Raw genomic sequence first — 20,316 nt, 5'->3', positions numbered from 1 at the left:
CTGTTGAGGGTGAAAAACCCAGCAGGGTTGCAGTTCTTGACACTCAAACCTATGTGCCTGGCACCTACTACCATAAACCATTCAAAGGCACTTCAACATTTTGTCTTGCCCATTCACCGTCTCACCGATCCTCGACTTCGGCGATGTCATTTACAAAATAGCTTCCAACACTCTACTCAGCAAACTGGATGCAGTCTATCACAGTGCCATCTGTTTTGTCACCAAAGCCCGTTATACCACCCACCACTGCGACCTGTATGCTCTAGTCGGCTGGCCCTTGCTACATATTCGTCGCCAGACCCACTGGCTCCAGGTCATCTATAAGTCTGTGCTGGGTAAAGCTCCGCCTTTTCTCAGCTCACTGGTCACGATAACAACACCCACCCGTAGCACGCGCTCCAGCAGGGATATCTCACTGGTCATCCCCAAAGCCAACACCTCCTTTGGCCGCCTTTCCTTCTAGTTCTCTGCTGCCAATGACTGGAACGAATTGCAAAAATCGCTGAAGCTGGAGACTTATATTTCCCTCACTAACTTTAAACATCAGCTATCTGAGCAGCTAACCGATCGCTGCAGCTGTACATAGCCCATCTGTAAATAGCCCACCCAATCTACCTACCTCATCCCCATACTGTTTTCATTTACTTTTCTGCTCTTTTGCACACCAGTATTTCCACTTGCACATCATCATCTGCTCATCTATCACTCCAGTGTTAATTTGCTAAATTGTAATTACTTCGCTACTATGGCCTATTTATTGCCTTACCTCCTCACGCCATTTTCTCACACTGTATATAGACGTTCTTTTTTTCTATTGTGTTATTGACTGTACACTTGTTTATTCCATGTGTAACTATGTGTTGTTTTTTGTTTCGCACTACTTTGCTACATCTTGGCCAGGTCGCAGTTGTAAATGAGAACTTGTTCTTAACTAGCCTACCTGGTTAAATAAAGGTAAAAAAAGAATGGCACACATACACAATCCAATTGTCTCAAGGCTTTAACATCATTCTTTAACCTGTCTCCTCCCCTTCATCTACATTGATTGAAGTGGATTTAACATGTGACATCAATAAGGGATCATAGCTTTCACCTGGATTCACCTGGTCAGTCTATGTCATGGAAGAGCAGGTGTTCCTAATGTTTTGTACACTTAGTTTGTATGTGTGTGGTGTAATTGTGAGTGTGTTTTATTAATCAGAACATGAGGCTTGTGGGAGAGAGCTAATCCTGGATTAGCAGATTAGAACACTTGCGTTGTCATAACAACACATTGATTGGGACTGAACATTGATCACTGTGTGTTTGTAGTTAATTAGTGAGTTAATCAGGCCATCTTGCAGGGGATTAATGAAGAAATCATCACATCTCAGAATTACAACAGGATCCTACCAAATGAACACATCAGACCTGTGTGGGTGTAACCTCCCTCTCCCACACACTCTCCCTTTCTCTCATTCTCTCTCTTTCTGTGTGTGTGTGTGTGTGTGTGAGAGAGAGAGAGAGAGAGAGAGGTGTATCTAAGCTAATATCCTTCCTGATGAGTATGATAGATAATGCCCCCAAAGGGATAATACTTCCTAAAGACAGTAACATCCTGGAAATTTAGAGTGATGGATTCTCTGTAAGTGGTGTGATTAGAGACAGATAATAGATGAATGGATACACACATCCTGAGTTATCACATATTATACACTGATGGTTTCCTGAATAGCTGAGATTTCAATGTGTGGTCACTGTCGGTCAGCACAAGGGATGTGTGTGCGTAAAGCTGAGTTTACGCAGGCATCCCAATTCTGGTATTTTTTCCACAAATTTATCTTTTGACCAATCACATCAGATCTTTTCACGTCAGATATTTTTCAGAGCTGATCTGATTGGTCAAATGACCAATTAGTGTAAAAATATCAGAATTGGGCTGCCTGTAAACACAGCCTTACACACACACACACACTGTGTAACAGCTGAGAGTATGAATTGAAAGTGTTGATAAACAAACATTCTAATACACTGGCCCTTTTTATAGGATCGCTGTAGAGAGGGGTGTGTGTATTTTTATCATTGTGGGCGGTGTGTGTGTGTGTGTGTGTGTGTGTGTGTGTGTGTGGGGGGGTCCTGAAAGGTTCTGAAGCCTCCATCTGTCTGTCAAAACATCAGTGGAAAGTTTTTAATTAAAACGAAGTATTCTGTTTTCCCTCTCTACAGTACAACAGAGTCAGTAGAAAGGAGGCGAACTCACTCTCTACTTAGCAGAAACTCACTAACTCTCACTAACTCTCATTAAATTTCTCAAAATGGAACGCCATTCATTAATGATCTCACTATTCTGTCAACTCTACTTCTAACACCGCCTGCTTTGCTCTGTCTCTCTCTCTCTCTCTCTCTCTCGTTCTCTCACTCTCTCTCTGTCCTATCTCTCTCTCTCTTTCTGTGTGGTGTGTGTGTGTGAAAGAGCATTGTGATTGTAGTGTTTGTCTGTGTATACATGAGCGCTGTTATCTTTAGTAGATACAGCTGTGCTTCAGAGATAACATAACCAGCCAATTAGCCATGCTGTCTTAGAGCTACACCTCACATCTGACTGCTGTACTCTGTAGTTACAAACAGTGGTGTGTGTGTGTGTGTGTGTGTGTGTGTGTGTGTGTGTGTGTGTGTGTGTGTGTGTGTGTGTGTGTGTGTGTGTGTGTGTGTGTGTGTGTGTGTGTGTGTGTGTGTGTGTGTGTGTGTGTGTGTGTGTGTGACACCTCCCTTGTTTTCATAAATCATTAGGCCACCGAAAAAGCCTATTCCTGGTCGTAAATCACCACACACACACACACAGGGTTTTGATTTGAGTGATAATGATTTAATCAGTCACTGACAGACAACAGGAAATGCTGTGACATCATGATTAATAATGGCCCTTTCCCCTCATCCTGGGGTGTGTGTGTGGTTTGTGTATGTGTGTGTGTTAGCGTGTGTGTGTTTTTGTTGTTACAGAGTGTCATACTGGTGAGGTTCTTTCTCTCTCAGCAGTACACCTCCTACATCACTCCATCACATGCTATTGCTCACCCTCAGAGAAGTCCGACTGAATGTTAACTTCAGTGAGCTTTGGGTTCAGCATCGCTGCTTCACTTCAATAATAACCATTGTGTGTGTGTCTGATAGATGATAGGGGAAGATTGATGGCTGACTGGTGTAGCTTGATTTTGAAACATCCACTAATTATCAGTGCCTTCAATTTGAGTGTCTGTGTTTAAGAGGAGAGGTTTGACGCTGTAACGGGTGCTAATTATTGCTGCTCTGGATTTCACTCAATCTGTTTGATCTGCTGTCCTGTGGAGACGGATCGAGGGCATGCGTGCACTGGCGCGCGCACACACACAGACACACACACACACACACGCAATTAGGGGTCATAAGGAGGAGAGAGGAGGCTTGAGCTCTAATTACTGAGACTCTTGTATTCTGCTTGGTTCCCCATCCTTACACCACAGGGATGTGTGTGTGTGTGTGTGTGTGTTTGTGTGTGATTTTGCATTCTGCAGCAATACGCCATCCCATCTGGTTTGAGCTTAGTGGGACTATCATTTGTTTTTCAACAGGAAAATTACCCAAAACACACCTCCAGACTGTGTAAGGGCTATTTGACCAAAATGGAGAGTGATGGAGTTACTGCATCAGATAACCTGGCCTCCACAATCACCCGACCTTAACCTAATTGAGATGGTTTGGGATGAGTTGGACCACAGAGTAAAGGAAAAGCAGCCAACAAGTGCTCAGCATTTGTGGGAACTCCTTCAAGACTGTTGAATTGAAAAAGCATTACAGGTGAAGCTGGTTGAGAGAATGCCAAGAATGTGCAAAGCTGTCATCAAGGCAAAGGGTGGCTACTTTGAAGAATCCAAAATATAAAATATATTTTCAGTTGTTTAACACTTTTTGGGTTACTACATGATTCCATATGTGTTATTTAAAAGTTTGATTGTCTTCGCTATTATTCTACAATGTAGAAAATTGTAAAAATAAAGAAAAACCCTTGAGTAGGTGTGTCCAAACTTTTGACTGGTACTGTAGGTGTGTGTATCACCCCTAGCAGGAGTCTCCTAATCTCACAGAGGCCAAATCAATCAAATCTCTAAAAGCACTCTGGGTAATCTACTCAATATACGCCATCTGGACCTGAACTGAGATAGTGTGTGTATATGTATGAGCGTTGCACATGTGTGTGTAAATGTTTGTGTGTGCCCATGCGTGCATGTTTGTGTGTGGTTGTGTGTGAGAGCAGACATTGAGCCCCAAAAAACTAAGAGCATAGCATGTGAAATAAGCAGACAGAGAAATTGAGTTTCTGTAAAGTCATTTTATTGTCCCATGGTTGTATAATGCAGTCAGTCTTTGTCTCTCTACCCCTCAGCAGGGCAGATATATTTACATGACATTGTACACCAGATATATGGAAACATGTTATTACATTTTCCTGCATTCCATTTTATGTGTGTGTGTGTTGTCCCAGGGATGATAGTCTTTATGTTTAAGTTACAATATTTCCAGCTTTTAATGTGATTGATGCCTTTTTGTACAAATGCTTAACTAACCTGTACGAAATGGAGATGGCCCTTACTTTTTCTTGATCTCTTCTCTCTTTCTCTCCCTCTATTTCTCACCTTTCGTTCTCTCACTATATCCCTCAAGCGCTCTCTCTCTCCCTTACACTTTCTCTTCCTTCTCTCTCGCTCTGCTCTTTCTCTCAATTCAATTCACTTCAATTCAAAGGGGATATACGGTCATGGGAAACGCATGTTTATATTGCCAAAGCAAGTGAAAAACAATAAACAAAAGTGATATAAGCAATCAGAAATTAATAGTTAACATTACAAACACAAACGTTTCAAAAGGATAAAGACATCTCAAATGTTATATTATTAAAATAGTTGTAGTATGAATGGCAAGGGAAAATAAACAGATATAGGTTGTATTTACAAAGGTGTTTGTGCTACACTGGTTGCCCTTTTCTTGTGGCAATAGGTCACAAATATGGCTGCTGTGATTGCACACTGCGGTATTTTGACAAATAAGGGAGTTTGTCAATATTTGATTGGTTTTCAAATTCTTTCTTGGTCTGTGTGAACTGAAGGAAATATGGCCCTTTCCCCTCAGGAGGTTAGGAAGTGCATCTTAGTTTCCACCTTGTTTTGTTGACAGTGGGCACATAGCCTTTCTTCTCTCTCTCTGCCTATGGCGGCCTCTCTCAGTAGCAAGGCTCATGGAGTCTGTAAATAGGCAAAGCTTTTCTTAGGTTTGGGTCAGTCACCGTGGCACTGGTGTACTGGATACCCCCACAGCCCAATGAGGGCCCATGCGCCTGTCTGACATTGGTCTATTTGTATTTTATTTAATAAATCATTTTCAAAGTAACCCTCCAAAAGGTCATTCATAAACCTTTTTAATTTACATATGTACTAGGAAGCTAAGTATTTGTTTATTGGGCTTCAATAATGTGACTGATCAAAGTCCCTCAGGCCTTGAAAAAAATGAAACTGATTGAAATTAAGGGGATATTGGTGAGCAAATACCTGGTCAGAACTACGACGGCGCCAGTGCCATGAGTGGAGCTTACTTAGGTGTTCAAAAGTGCATGTCAGACCGAGAGTCTAACTCTTCTTAATTCTTCATGAGTTTTAGTTTAGAAAACGATCTCTTCACAGACAGACAGTTACAGGGATGGTTATAAACCGCTTGATTTCCGTAGCAACATCAGGGAAACTGGGAAGAATGAAGTGGTGCTTCAAATATAGCAGTTCTGCAACATCTTTAATTGAGCCTATCGCATTCTCCTTAATTGTAGGCCTAGGAAGCGCTGGGACATGTTGTCTGTATACTGGACAGCCAGTAAATTGGCAGATGCAAACATATATCTTTAGTGGATAACAGTTCTTGCGTTCTTGATTTTGTTCACACTGGTGAACTGTCATTTGAGTTGTGGTTGCAATATTAACAGTCCCTTATCTCTGGTATATCATGCTATGCACCATTCAAGACTAAGTTTAAATTGTGTGCAGCGCAATGGACAAATAATGCACAATGTCGCAGAAAAATCTGTATGGGTTGTCAATAGTCAGTATAGAAAACAGTCGGGCCTGTAACCTGGACCTACAGGCTGTGCTAAACATTTGCACACAAAAATGCAAGCAGACGCAGCCGCATACTGTAGCAACTACAGGCCTCTACATAGAAAAAAAGAAATTGGTTTTACACAACTTTCTATCTAAGCTGGGAGAGAGCCCGAGGAATGGCTCATGTCATGCACGTTCAGGTAGGATATACAGGACAGTTGCGAACTCCGACCTTTGGGGGGTCCAGAGAAACTGCATTATGCCAGTGCACAGTCCTCAGGTATTCTGCCACTGTATATTCTCTTTTTAGGGCAAGGTAGCATTCCACTTTGCTCAGTTTTTTTGGTTAATTACTTCCAATGTGTCATATAGTTTTCTCATGATTTGGTTGGGTCTAATTGTGTTGCTGTCCTGGGGCTCTGTGGGGTCTGTTATTGTTTGTGAACAATGTCCCAGAACAAGCTGGCTGAGGGGACTCTTCTCTAGGTTAATCTCTTTGGAGGTGATGGCTCTGTTATGGAAGGTTTAGGTGTTGCTTCCTTTTAGGTGGTTGTACAACATAACGTCTCTTTTCTGGATTTTGATCATTAGCGGATATCGTCCTAATTCTGCTCTGGATGCATTAGTTTGGGTTTTATGTTCTACACAGATATTTTTTTTCTTCAGAATTAAGCAAGCAGAGTCTCAATTTGATTTGGTGTGTGTCCCATTTTGTAACTTTTTGGGTTGGTGAGTAGACCTCAGACCTCACAACCATAGAGGGCAATTGGTTCTATAACTGGTTCCAGTATGTTTAGCTTTTGATGGCATAGAAGGTCCTTCTTGGCTTGTCTCAGATCATTCACAGCATTGTGGAAGGTACCTGTGGTGCTGATGTTTAGGCTGAGGTAGGTATAGTTCTTTGTGTGCCCGAGGGCAATGGTGTCTAGATAGAATTTGAATTTGTTGGACACCATTATTTTTGTCTTACTGAGATTCACTGTCAAGGCCCAGGTCTGACAGAATCTGTGCAGAATATCTAGGTGCTGCTGTAGGCAGGCCTTGGTTGGGGACAGAAGCACCAGATCATCGCAAACAGTAGACGTTTGCCTTCAGAGTATAGTAGGGTAAGGCCGGGTGCTACAGACTGATCTAGTGCCCTCGCCAATTCATTGATATATATGTTGAAGAAGGTGGGGCTCAAGCTGCATCCCAGTCTCACCCCATGGACCTGAGGAAAGAAATCTGTGTTTTTTGCCAATTTTAACTGCACACTTGTTGTTTGTGTACATTCATTTTATAATGTTGTATATTTTCCCCCCCAACACCGCTTTTCATCAATTTATATAGCAGACCCTCATGCCAAATTAAGTCAAAAGCTTGTTTTGAAATCAACAAAGCATGAGAAGACTGCTTTTGTTTTGTTTGTTTGTCAGTTTGGGTGTGCAGTTTACGTGGTCTGTCGTACAGTCATTTTGTAAAAAGTCAATTTGACATTTACCCAGGACATTGTTTTCACTAAGGAAATGTAGGAGTCTGCTGTTGATGATGCTGCAGTGGATTTTCCAGAGGTTGCTGTTGAGGCATATCCCATGGTAGTTTTTGGGGTCGGATTTGTCTTCACTTTTGTGGATTAGGGTGATCAGGCCTTGGTTCCAAATTTTGGAGAAGGTGCCAGAGCTGACGTCTGTATATTTGATTATTTTGTTAAGGATATTGTCAACCCCACAGGCCTTTTGAGGGTTTGTATTTTGTCCTGTAGTTCATTCAATGTAATTGGAGAATCCAGTGGGTTCTGGTTGTCTTTAATAGTTGATTCAATATTTGTGATTTATCATGCATACGTTTTTGCTCTTTGTTTTTTGTTAGCACATTCTAAGCATGTATATCTAGAACCTAAAAGGGTTCTTTGGCTGTCCCCATAGGAGAACCCTTTGAATAACTATTTTTGGTTCCAGGTAGAACCCTTTTCAATTCCATGTAGAACCCTTTCAACAGAGGGTTCTACATGAAACCCAAAAAGATTTTACCTGGAACAATAAAGGGTTCTCCTACGGAACCCTTTTTTTCTAAGAGTGTATGACCAAAACGATTGGATAAGTGGTTTATCCATACATCTCCATTTTGGATAGATAGCTCTTTGTGTTGATTCCAGAAGTGGTTTGATTCTATGTATTCTTCAATTACATTGAGCTGATTTCTGATGTGCTGTCCCTTCTTTTGCCTTAGTGTATTTATGTAGTGATTTAATATTTCACCATAGTGAAGACGTAGGCTCAGGTTTTTTGGGTCTCTGTTTTTGAACGGATAGGTTTCTACATTTCTTTCTTAGGTTTTTGCATTCTTCATCAAACCATTTGTCATTGTTGTTAATTTTCTTAGGTTGTCTGCTTGGAATTGTTTTATTTCATAGGGAAGCTGAAAGGTCAAATATTCAGTTTAGGCTTTCTACTACAGGTTTACACCTTCACTATTGCAGTGAAATGTTTTGTCCAGGAAGTTGTCTAAGAGGGATTACATTTTTGTTTGCCAATTGTTTTTTGGTAGGTTTCTACACTACTTTCCTTCAATCTATAACATTCCTTAATAGCATGCAGTTTGTTCGGCTTTGACGCCTCATGTTGAGTTTTGCTCTGTTCAAGCAACTGTAATTTTGCTGTGATCTGATAGGGGTGTCAGTGGGCTGACTGCGAACGCTCTGAGAGACTCTGGGTTGAGTTCGGTGATAAAGTGGTCTACAGTACTACTGCCAAGGGATGAGTTTTAAGTGTATCTACTGAAGGAGTCCCCTCAAAACCTACCAGACCCAGCGTGCGATAGAGTTGCAGGATTTGTGACCCGTTTTTGTTGGTTGTTTTGTCAAAGTTGTGTCTGGGGGGGCATATTGGGGAGGGAATGCTGTCACCTCCAGGTAGGTGTTTGTCCCCCTGTGTGCTGAGAGTGTCAGGTCCTTGACTGGTTCTGGCGTTTAGGTCGCCACAGACTAGAATATGAAAAGGGTTGATCTCCCCATCTAGGATGGAGAAGCTGTTGTCATTAAAGTATGGGGATTCTAGTGGAGGTATACAAGTAGCACACAGGAGAACATTTTTCTCTGTTATTTCAAACCAGATGTAAAATGCTCCTGTTTTGATTAATTCAATAGAGTGGGCTAGGTCTGATTTACACCAAATTAGCATACCCCCTGAGTCTCTTCCCTTTTTCACTCCTGGTAGTTTGGTGGATGGGACTAACAGCTCTCTGTAACCTAGAGGGCAACCAGTGGGTCTGTCTCCTCTATACCATGCTTCTTGTAGGATGACAATGTCTGTATTTCTGATGTCTTTGGTGAAGTCTGGGTTCCTGCTCTTTAGGCCAAAGGCAGATGACCTCAGACCTTGGATATTCTAGCATGATATAGTAAAAGCTTTGTGTTCCATAGTGTCCAGTGTTGTGCTTGGGGCTGAATGGGCCTTGGGCGGGTGTAGGAGTGGGGGTTGGGCCTATTGCTCTGCTCACAGCCTGAGCGTCTGTCTGTCTGTCGCTCTCTCTCAGGTGTTACGGTACTTCAAAAGAAAGCCAGTGTGCCTAACGTTCAGAGAGGAAGAAAGAGATGAGAGAAAGCCAGCTAGTCTTAGCAGGTGCACGGTTTCCCTTGATTCATACTTAAATGGGGATCAAAAGGAGCTTCTCTCTCGCGCACACAGTCACTGTCGAAGGAAAACCTAATCTCCAACTTTTCAGGATTTAAATGTGTTCTTTTTTATTAACAAACATACAATTATGAAACTTCAGAAGCTATTTTGAGTACATTGAGGGGAGTTAATGCTTCCAATACATGTATAAACATGAAAATGGGCAAAAATGGAGTTAAAAGGTTTTCATCAGACAGCGACGAAATGCACACACATGCTCACACACGCATGCACTCATACAAAAACACATGCACACATACACACACAAATTAAGAAAATTCTGTGGATTGTTATACTGTATGGGACATAATTGTCCAGGAGTTGCTAACATGGCATTGTATTACTATGTGATGTCATCAGAGAGCATCATAATGCTTTCTGTTGAAACCTCAATGACCAAAGTCTTTCTGGATACGGTGGTCTCGGCGGTGGCAGTGTGAGGGGGGAGAGAGTGGTGAGGGGAGAGGGGTGGATGGCAGAGGGAGGGAGGAGATGTAGAGGAGGATGGGAGAGTAGGATGGAGGGAAAGATAGAAGAGATAGAGAATGGATGGGGGAGAGGGGGGTGTAGGAGGGTCAGGTGATGAGGTGGTGAGGTGTGGGAGGCGAGAGAGGAAGAGGTAGAGGAGGGTGACGAGAGTGCCATACTAAAAGATGTGTGTTGTAGAATGAAAGGATGAAGGGTGAGTGGAGGAGGGTGGGGTATGGGGACAGGGGGATGAGGAGGGGGGAGGCTGGGGGTAGAGTGTGTCTGTAAGAGCTGTGTTTGTACGGGGTGTGCGTCTAGCTTTAGAGAGGTATTTAGGGAAGTGGCGTGTGTGTTTTTCTCTTGAGTCTGTGCCACATGTGTACGTGTGTGTGTGGGGTGTGTGTATGGCTCTGGGGAGGGGGTATGGTGTGTGTGTGCCAGTGTGTGTGTCTCTGTCCCCTGTAGCAGTCTCTGCATGTGCTCTCGTGCCTGCTCCTGCAGACAGCGATACTTGCCCATCTCCTCAGCGCTGAAACTGATTGGCTGTTGAGCCAGAGGAGGGGAGGGGCCTTGTGACCACTGACCGCTGTGAGGTAAAGTTAGGGCAGGATATGAGGTCACAGCAGGATGTGATGTCAGGGAAGGACAGGATGAGTCCTCTCCAGTTTTCTCAAGGCTCTGAGGCGAGAGGGGTTGAGGGCACGGTCGACCACTTTGAACCGCTCCATTCTTCATACTCTCCTTCCCTTGGTTGTGGTCCTGGTCCTGTGTCTGGACGTGGTCTTGATTGTGGTCCTGTTTCTCTGTTTGGTCAGGGCCCTCCCTCTCTCTTTCTGCCCCTCGTCTCTTAGTTCCTCTCCTGATCGCTGGTAGTTTCCCGATAAGTGGCAGGTGCAGAGTTCTGCTGGGGTTCCCCTCTCTGGGCTTTGGGGGGGCTTTAGGCTCTCTGTCTGAGAGACATGTAGGCTGTGCTGTGGGGTTGGGGCTCCTGTCCTGTGGATGGGTGGTATCAGTGCTGGACAGAGGTCTAGGAGGAGTAGGTTTGAGGCTGGGGGCTTGGTGTTTCTCCTTTGTGGGTGAGGGAGATGGTGCTCGCCTGGGCACCCCTGTTGTTTTTCTCCCAGTCAAGATGAGTCTTGAGCGGGTACTAACACTACTCCACCCCCCACTCAGGTCTGACACACTGGTGCTGCTGCTACAGGAGCCAGGGCTGGGCCGTCGGGGCAGCCAGTCAGGGCTAGAATCAGGCCAGGAGCTGGTGCTGGAGATGGGGCATCTGGTAACCTGCACACTGGGGACAGACTGGGAGCCAGGACTGGGGCTGTGTCTATGGTCAGGGCATCTGGTAACCCAGTCCCAGCTAAAACGATCAGGGCTGGGGCTAGGTTGTGATCCCTTCTCCCACCTGCTCCAGCTTTTTCTACCTTCAGTGGACCTCTGTCTCTCCCAGTTGTCATCCCAGCTGTATCTGTCCTCCCTGCAGTATGTCCTCCTATCCTCCCAACTGTCACTGCTGCCCCAGGTACATCTGTCTGGGCTTGAGTTCCCTGGTCCCCTGTCCCAGACCTCTCCAGGACTAGACCTCCATCCCCTGTCCCCCTCCAGAGTCCTGTGACTGGGGGCCAAGAGATACCCATGCCAGCCCCCTCCACTGACTTCTCCAGGGTTGGATCCCTTGCTTACCAAACCATGCCTCCTACTTCCCCTATCCCTGTTCCCTCTCTCCCTACCACCCCTCTCCCTGCTCCCTCTTTCCCACCAGCCTCTACTCCCGCCATCCCAGCTCTCCCTCCTCCCACTCTCTGTTCTCTCCCACTCCTCACTCTCTGACCACTTTCTATTCATGTATTTCCTGTTTCTGTGGATGTATTTACTCTTCCTCACTGGGCTACAGGAAATGTTGCTACCAGGGATGTTGTCATGACGACTGTAGACTGGTTTGTCCCCGCTGCAACTGTGGAGACCATATGCCACTGGGAGGTTGTGAGCCTTTCCCCAGGGCGACCCGGAAGTAGAACACAGAGAGGAGTCTGAACACCAGTTGAAAGGCCATCCCTCCCTTTCTCCTCTCTCTACCTCTCCATCTCTCTCTCTGACTATCTCTCTATACAGCTGAGATTCTGAGCTGTAATACTCCGTCCTCTCTCTGACTCTTTGTGCTGTGTTGAACAGGGAGGCAGAGTTATAGATATAGTGATGTTGGTCTCTACTGTGACTCCTGTGAAGCCTCTGTCTGTCAGAGCAGGGCACAGACTCAGAGTCACACTCCCCCACCAGGCACAGAGTCCCACCCCTCCTCCTCTTACCCCTCCTCCTCTTCCCCCCTGCCTTTCTTCTCCTCTTTCCGCCCGTCTCTCCCTCCCGCTCTATTTCCCTGTCTCCTTCTCCCCCTCTGTCTCCGTCACATCTCCTCTTTCCGCCCCACCAGGTGGAAACAGAGGTTATGACGCTCCTAAGACGCTGCCGCTCTCCCTCACACTTGTTTGAAGTCCCATTATACCTTTCCCCTTTCCTCCTCTTCTTCTTTGTGCTGTCGTTTACATTTCGGCATGACATATCTGTCAGAGTGCTTACTGAACCGCCCACGGAGTGTGTGCGCGAGCTGGCAGCGTGCGTACACACACATCTAACCTCGCTTGCACACACACACACGGCGGCACGGGGCTGGATGACAGCCTCTAATTTAGGCCTGGGGGTTCTGATGGCTCGTTCTCTCTCCTGTCTCACATGTCCTCCTAATCTGCCTTCCTGGGGATTGTGGGGGTTTGTGTGAGTGTTGTCACCACAAAGGGGGTCACCGTTCCCGAAGAGGGGGTGGTGCCATCTGAACCCAGATTCACCTCCACTCTCTGGCACTGTTGCTTCTGCCTGGAAGGCTGCTGTCACTCCATGTGCTTCTGTCTTCTCTACAACGTGACAGGATGATGAGGATCTCTCATCTGTCCCGCCTGTCTCTGTATATAGATCTGTATAGGATTCTACATTTTCTGTGTCCTGAGGAGGAGGCTGGGAGCTAGAGAACATGAGGGAGTCGGACTCTGTGTGTTTCTCTGTCTCCTGCTGGCTTGCTGAGTGGTTACAGTGTGACTTGGTTTGACAGTGGTTGTGTTCAGGGTTAAAGTGTAGTGGGTTGGTGTGGGGTTGCCAGTGTGTGGGCTTGCAGCTGTAGGAGAGGTGAGGTTTGGCTGTGGTAAACTGCAGCAGTTTTACTGGCCATCGCAGATGGGTGGATCCGTCTCTGGTAACCACATGGAGATAAGAAGACATAGGAGTCTGATTCACCTCATGGCCCTGTTGTCTGTGCTCTGTACTCCTGTTCCTCTCCTCCCTTTCTTCCCCCTCCTCTCTCTCTTCCCTCTCATCTGCTGTCCCGTGTTCAGGGCTCTGGTCTGTTTCTCTCAGTCTGGCGTTCCGGGTAGGACAGCCTGAGTCATGGCTAGCAGAGAACCTGTCTCTCTCCTCCCCTCCTCTCTTCTCTCTTCTCTCCTCCCCCTCTTCCCTGCCTGAGGGTTCTGTCTTGTTTCCGGGGTGAAGGCTGTTGGTTGGTTGCCCTAGTAACAGGTTGTCTGGGTGACACAGGCGTAGCTCATCTCCTCCCCTTCCCTTCTTCATCTGCCCTCTTCCTCCACTCCCCTCCTCCTCTTGCTGGTCTGAGAAGACAGAGGCAGATGGCTCTAGCCTTGGGCCCCTCCTGGAGAAACAGAAGGAGACCCCCACCCTTCCTCTGCCTCTGCCCCACGGAAAGGCAGGGTCCTGGGGAGAGCTGTTCAGGCGAGGCTGGGGATCCTCCAGTGAAGGTCCACATCTGGAATGCAAGGCTGGGGGTGGGGAGGCTTGGATGGGCCCTCCAGAGAAGATGGGTATGTTGGTAGGGTCCTCTGGCTGCTGGGGCTGGGAGTTGGAGAGAGGCTTGGTCTGGAGCTGGGGGGAGTCCTCTACCTGGAGGCTGAGAGGGATGGTCTGGGGCTGGGTTAGAGGTAGGGTAACAGCGGGTCGCTGGGAGTTCCCTGTGGTTTGGATTAACCCTGTTTGGGTCAAGGGGACATGGTGGTCCCCTGGTCTGTTGTCTCTCTCTCCACAGTGTCTCTCTGAATGCTGGATCTCAGCTCTCACTGTCCCTCGGAACCTAACAACCTGGCCTGGTACCCTGGTGCAAAGGAGAGGAGAGGTGGAGACGAGAGGATAGCAGAGCAGAGAACAGAATAAATATACAATTAGTGAAAATGTCAAACACTGTCCATATTATGCAGTTTACTGTGAGTGTTCATGTTATATTAACCTGTGTTTACAGTATCTAGGCCAGCTCTTACATCCATCACTCTGAGGACCAGAAAGACTGACAGAGTGTGTGCAAGTGAGCGTATGTGGACAGTATGTGTGTATCAGAGATTTCCTTGCAGTGCAGGTCTCCACCCACCCACCCACCCACCCACCCACCGACCCACCCACCCACCCACCCACCCACCCACACACACACTCTCTCTTACCTGTGTGTCTGTTGTCGTAGCAGTGCTAGTTGGTGCAGGCGTCTCAGAGCTCTCTCCTGCTTGCGGTCGTCCTTCCACGACTTAGACGCAACGTTCCGAGCAAACTCCCTCTGCTTCAACTCCTTTAGTCTCTACAGGGAGGAGAGGGTCAGTGTGTGTGTGTGTGTGTGTGTGTGTGTGTGTGTGTGTGTGTGTGTGTGTGTGTTGTGTGGAAACTCTATTTCAGCTCCCTCTATCTGTGGGAAGAACCATCTCTGAGTATGAATTGTGTATCAATCAAACGCGTTGTTTCTACATCCTCTGCATGTTGTTTCTACATCCTCTGCCATAGAAACTGTATGACAGGCAGAATGGTGATGATTGAGTACTGACAGTGTTATAAGCCTAATGATGATGAGTGTTGCAGTCTGTCAGATTGTCATCTCTCAGCAGGCTGCAGTGTATCAACCCTTCAATCATCAGCCTAAATGCCAGCAACCATCTGTCACATTAATATGGACTTCATCATAAGAGGATCATTTAGGAAACTTACTTCATTACGCAAATCTCAGTGATAATCCTGCTTATTGAAATTTTACATTGAAAACATTGACTGAAGTATGATGTTGTTACTGATAGAAACTACAGACCACGGATAGGATAAATAAAGCATAGACAGCACTACAGGAACTGCATTGGAAGGCCCTAAAATCCCTCTAACTTAGAATCATCTAGAACTGCCCTGGAACTCCTGTCTAACTCCCTAGAACCCTCTAGAACTGAACCTGGAACTCACCTCTAACTCCGTAGAACTCTCTAGAACTGAACCTGGAACTCCTAAGATCACAGCAAGCACCATCTCTGTATCATCAGCACTGAGAAACAGATCACTGCACTGTGTGTGTGGGTCTCCTCTCCATCGGTCTGCTCCTTCAGGTGTGCCAGCTCTTTCAGGGAAATAGTGATTCATGTCTCTTTCTCTCTTTCTCTGCCTTCCTTTGTTAATCATTTTTCATCCTGCCTTTATCTGCGCTTGGCAGGCAGAGGTATATATATATATGTGTGTGTGTGTGTGTGTGTGTGTGTGTGTGTGTGTGTGTGTGTGTGTGTGTGTGTGTGTGTGTGTGTGTGTGTGTGTCAGTCTTCAGGCTGTAGAGGGATGTAAGGTGTCTGACAATAGCTACTTCACTCTCCTCTATTCTATCAGCCTCTCTCTCCTCTCCTGTCTCCCCTCACTCTTTCCATATCTCCATATCTCCCTCCCTCTCTCTCTCCTTCCCTCTCTCTCTTTCTCTTGCTCTCTCTCGCTCTCATTAGTTGATCATATTTACACCTAACTTACTGTCTAGGAGCCTCCATTTGATCTAACAATAGATCTATAAATTTATCTAGCCACTATCTATCCCAACAGCTGATTATTTCCTGCATCTCTGTCTGACATGTCGTTCAGTCCCTCCTCTCTTCTATCTTTCTCTCTCTCTCCTTCCCTCCTTACTCCTTCTACCCCTCCTCTCCTCTCTTGCTATCATGAAATCACACACACAGTAAACCCTAAGGGCACATCTTGATACACTCAAATGAGCATGCATTTATTCATGCACACTCTCACCATCACACCTCCCGTGGCTGCTAATCAATGTCAGATAAATTAATCCTGCTAATCCAGGAACACACACACACACACGTTGACAGTTTTCAGGTTAATCTATAGTGAGCAGAACGCAAACGAGTGTTTCTATGTATTATCACTCACTACTTAACATCCCACTGTCAGCTCACTGTAGACGGCTTTGATGTGCTCTACTGCTGCGTGTGTGTGTGTGTGTGTGTGTGTGTGTGTGTGTGTGTGTGTGTGTGTGTGTGTGTGTGTGTGTGTGTGTGTGTGTGTACGTGTATTAATGTGTGCGTGCCTGCGTACGTGTGTGTGTAGGTAGCGTACAGTAGAGCTTTGAGTCTTTGATGCCAAATGCTGGTATGTGGGAAATATTAATCATATTCCTACTCAGATGCATACATAATACATAACTAACTCTCTATATGTGTGTGTGTGTGTGGACATGTTTAACTATACTTGTGGGGACCAGAACTCCCCACAAGAATAGTAAACAAACAAAAATTTGACCAACTGCGGACATTTTGTTAGTCCCCACAAGGTCAAATGCTATTTCTAGGCGGTTTAGAGTTGAGGTTAGAATTAGGGTTAGAATTAGGTTTTAGGTTATTGTTAGGAGCTAGGGTTAGTTTTAGGGTTAGGGTTAGGAGCTAGGGTTAGGTTTAGGGTTAAGGTCATGGTTAAGGTTAGGGAATATAGGATTTTGAATGGAACTTAATTTTTTCTCTCCACAAGGTTAGTTGTAGAAGAATGTGTGTGTGTGTGACAGGACTTATGTCAATCATAGAAGGAGCGGATCTGTCAGTGACTGGACCAACTGAGAGTAGAGGAGTGAAGAGGAGGGAATAGAAGAAACATTTTTATTTGTCACATGTGCCGAATACAACTTTACAGTGAAATGCTTAAGAGCCCTTCCCCAACAATGCATAGTTAAAAAGTAAGAAAAAATAGCAAAAAAGAAAAACAAATTAAATGTATTAAAACGTAAAGCTGATATGTCTTCAGTTAATAAGTATTCAACCCCTTTATTATGGCAAGCCTAAATAAGTTCAGGAGTAAAAATGTGCTTAACAACTCACATAATAACTTGCATGGACTATAGTGTTTAACATGATTTTTTAATGACTCACACATACAATTATCTGTAAGGTCCCTCAGTCGAGCACTGAATTTCAAATACAGATTCAACCACAAAGACCAGGGAGGTTTTCCAATGCCTCGCATCTATTGGTGAAGTTATTAATTACACTTTGGATGGTGTATCAATACACCCAGTCACTACAAAGTTGCAGGTGTCCTTCCTAACTCAGTTGCTGAAGGGGAAGGAAACCACTCAGGGATTTCACCATGAGGCCAATTGTGACTTTAAAACAGTTACAGAGTTTAATCTTCAGCGTCTCATCCCGTCAGCGGGATCAAAATCCAGCGAAAAATCATATCGCCAATTAGCATTAAAAAAAAAATCATAATTTCTTTTAAAAAAAATTATTATTATTTTTTATTTTTTATAGATACACCTCTCCTGAATCGACCCACGTCGTCCGATTTCAAAAAGGTTTTACAGGAAAAGCAAATCATTAGATTATGTTAGATGAGTCCATCGTAAAAAGCAGCTTCATAGCCATTTTCCGACCAACCACTTGCATCACATATAATCAAAAAACAGCTAAATGCAGCACTAACCTTTTACAAACTTCATCAGATGGCACCCCTAGGACATCATGTTATACAATGCATGCATTCTTTTGTTCAATAAAGTTCATATTTATATATAAAAACAGCATTTTACATCGGCGTCTGACGTTGACTAAATAATTTCCCCTCAAATGCGTCCCGGTAAACAATGCTACATTTCCCTAAATTACTATCCGATAACGATTTTTTTAATTTATATTGTCAATCTAACATTTATAGATGAATATCTCTTGAGAACACCTGTCATACCAGATTTTAAATTAACTTTACTGGGTAATCACACATTGCGATAAAAGGAGATGCGATACTCAGAAAATGAGCTAATATACAGAGCTCGGCGCCATCTTGGAAACAATCGCATGTCACATCTCATCTTGTATAATATTGTCAATAATCGCCTACCTTTAGTTGTCTTCATCAGAAAGCATCCCAGGTCCACAACAGATGTATTTTCGGTCAAAAAGTCCATACTTCACGTTCCATTAGCCTGCTGTTGGTAGCGCGTCCTATGGCTCTCTCCAAGCGCAGGGCTGAAGTTCCGGATAAAATGAGATTCTCCCGCCTGTAGGTTCGTTCAAACATGTCAAACGTTGTAAAACATTAATCTTCAGGGCCTGTAACACCAAGAGAGCCAATAAGATTCGAGGGGGATGATTTAATTGCCTTTAAAACCGTTTCCAAAGGTGGGGGTAGACATGGCCGCCGGCGTCATAATGGTGATGGCCCATCCCCTGTGACCAATTTCCAATGCGTGTCATTCACTGAGTTTCGACTGTATAAGGCTCAAACCACTGTGAAAAGACTGGCGACATCTAGTGGAAGCAATAGGAAGTGCTCACTGAACCATTGTTAACGGTGTGATTAATAGGGAAAGATGAGAAGTCGAGTCCACAATTCAGAATTCCACTTCCTGTTTCAATCGGTCTCGGGGTTTTGACTGCCATTTGAGTTCTGTTATACTCACAGACACCATTCAAACAGTTTTAGAAACTTTAGGGTGTTTTCTATCCATATATAATAAGTATATGCATGCCCTAGCTTCTGAGTTTGATTAGTAGGCCGTTGAAAATGGGAACGATTTTTTTTCAAAATGCGCTGTGGCGCCCCCTATCCTAGGGTATCCTCAAGAGGCTGTGAAAGCAGAAAACTGAGGATGGATCAACAACATTGTAGTTACTCCACAATACTAATCTAAATGACAGAGTGGGATGAAAGAAGCCAGTACAGAATAAAAATATTCCAAAACATGCATCCTGTTTGCAATAAGGCACTAAAGTAAAACTGCAAGAAATCTGGCAAAGAAATGAACTTTATGTCCTGAATACAAACCGTTATGTTTGGGGCAAATCCAACACAACACATTACTTTCCATATTTTTAATCATCATCTTATGTGGTGGCTGCATCATCTTATGAGTATAATTGTAGTCGTTAAGGACTGGGATGTTTTTTAGGATAAAAAATAAACAGAATGGAGCTAAGCACATGTAAAATCCTAGAGAAAAACCTGGTTCAGTCTGCTTTCCACAAGACACTTGGAGATTAATTCAGCTTTTAGCAGGACAATAACCTAAAACGTGAATCTACATTTGAGTTGCTTACCAGGAAGACAGTGAATGTGGCCGAGTTTTTACTTAAATCTGCTTGAAAATCTATAACAAGGCTTGAAAACTAATCTGACAGAGCTTGAAGAATTTTGAAAAGAATAATGGGCAAATATTGTACAATCCAGGTGTGTTAAGCTCTTAGAGACTTACCCAGAAAGACTCACAGCTGTAATAGCTGCTAAAGGTGATTCTAACATGCATTGACTCAGGGGTGTGAATACTTATGTAAATGAGATATTTGCAAACACTTCTAAAAACACGTTTTCACTTTGTCATATGGGGTATTATGTGTAGATGGGTGAGACAAAAAATATATTTAATACATTTTAAATTCAGGATGTAACATAACAACATGTGGCATAGGTCAAGGGGTATGAATACTTTCTGAAGGCACTGTAGGTAGAGGGAGAAGTGTCTAGGCAATCAGGATAGATAGTAGCAGCAGCAGCGTATGTGAAGAACGTGAAAAGAGTGTGAAAGTGTGTCTGTGTGAGTGTGTGTGTATGTGGCGTCAATATGCATGTGCTTATGTATGTGTGTGTTGGAGTGTCAGTGTAGTATTTGTGAGTGTGTGGGTAGAGTCAATTGAGTGTGCATAGAGCCGGTGCAAGGGAGTCAATGCAAATAGTCAGAGCAGCATGTTCAGCAGTCTTATGGCTAGAGGGTAGAAGCGGTTCAATAGCTTTTTGGTCCCAGACTTGGCACTCCAGTACCACTT

General features: G+C 44.5%; 1 protein-coding gene across 1 annotated transcript in view; it reads right to left on the bottom strand.

The window, feature by feature from the left end:
• Positions 1 to 4,330: 4,330 nt before the first annotated feature.
• The window catches only part of LOC106579994 (G patch domain-containing protein 8), a 72,392-nt gene continuing 56,406 nt past the window's right edge, over positions 4,331 to 20,316 (bottom strand). Inside the window, exons 3-4 of the mRNA XM_014160507.2 lie at positions 14,707 to 14,837; positions 4,331 to 14,366 (exon numbers count right to left, since the gene is read on the bottom strand). Of these exons, the coding sequence (XP_014015982.1) occupies positions 10,118 to 14,366; positions 14,707 to 14,837 (4,380 nt within the window). The 3' untranslated portion in view covers positions 4,331 to 10,117. The remainder of the gene's footprint in view (positions 14,367 to 14,706; positions 14,838 to 20,316) is intronic.

This window comes from Salmo salar, chromosome ssa02 (genome assembly GCF_905237065.1).
Source record: "Salmo salar chromosome ssa02, Ssal_v3.1, whole genome shotgun sequence".
Lineage (NCBI taxonomy): Eukaryota > Metazoa > Chordata > Actinopteri > Salmoniformes > Salmonidae > Salmo > Salmo salar.
Note: the sequence above shows the minus strand (reverse complement) of the source record. Positions and strands in the feature narration are given on the sequence as shown.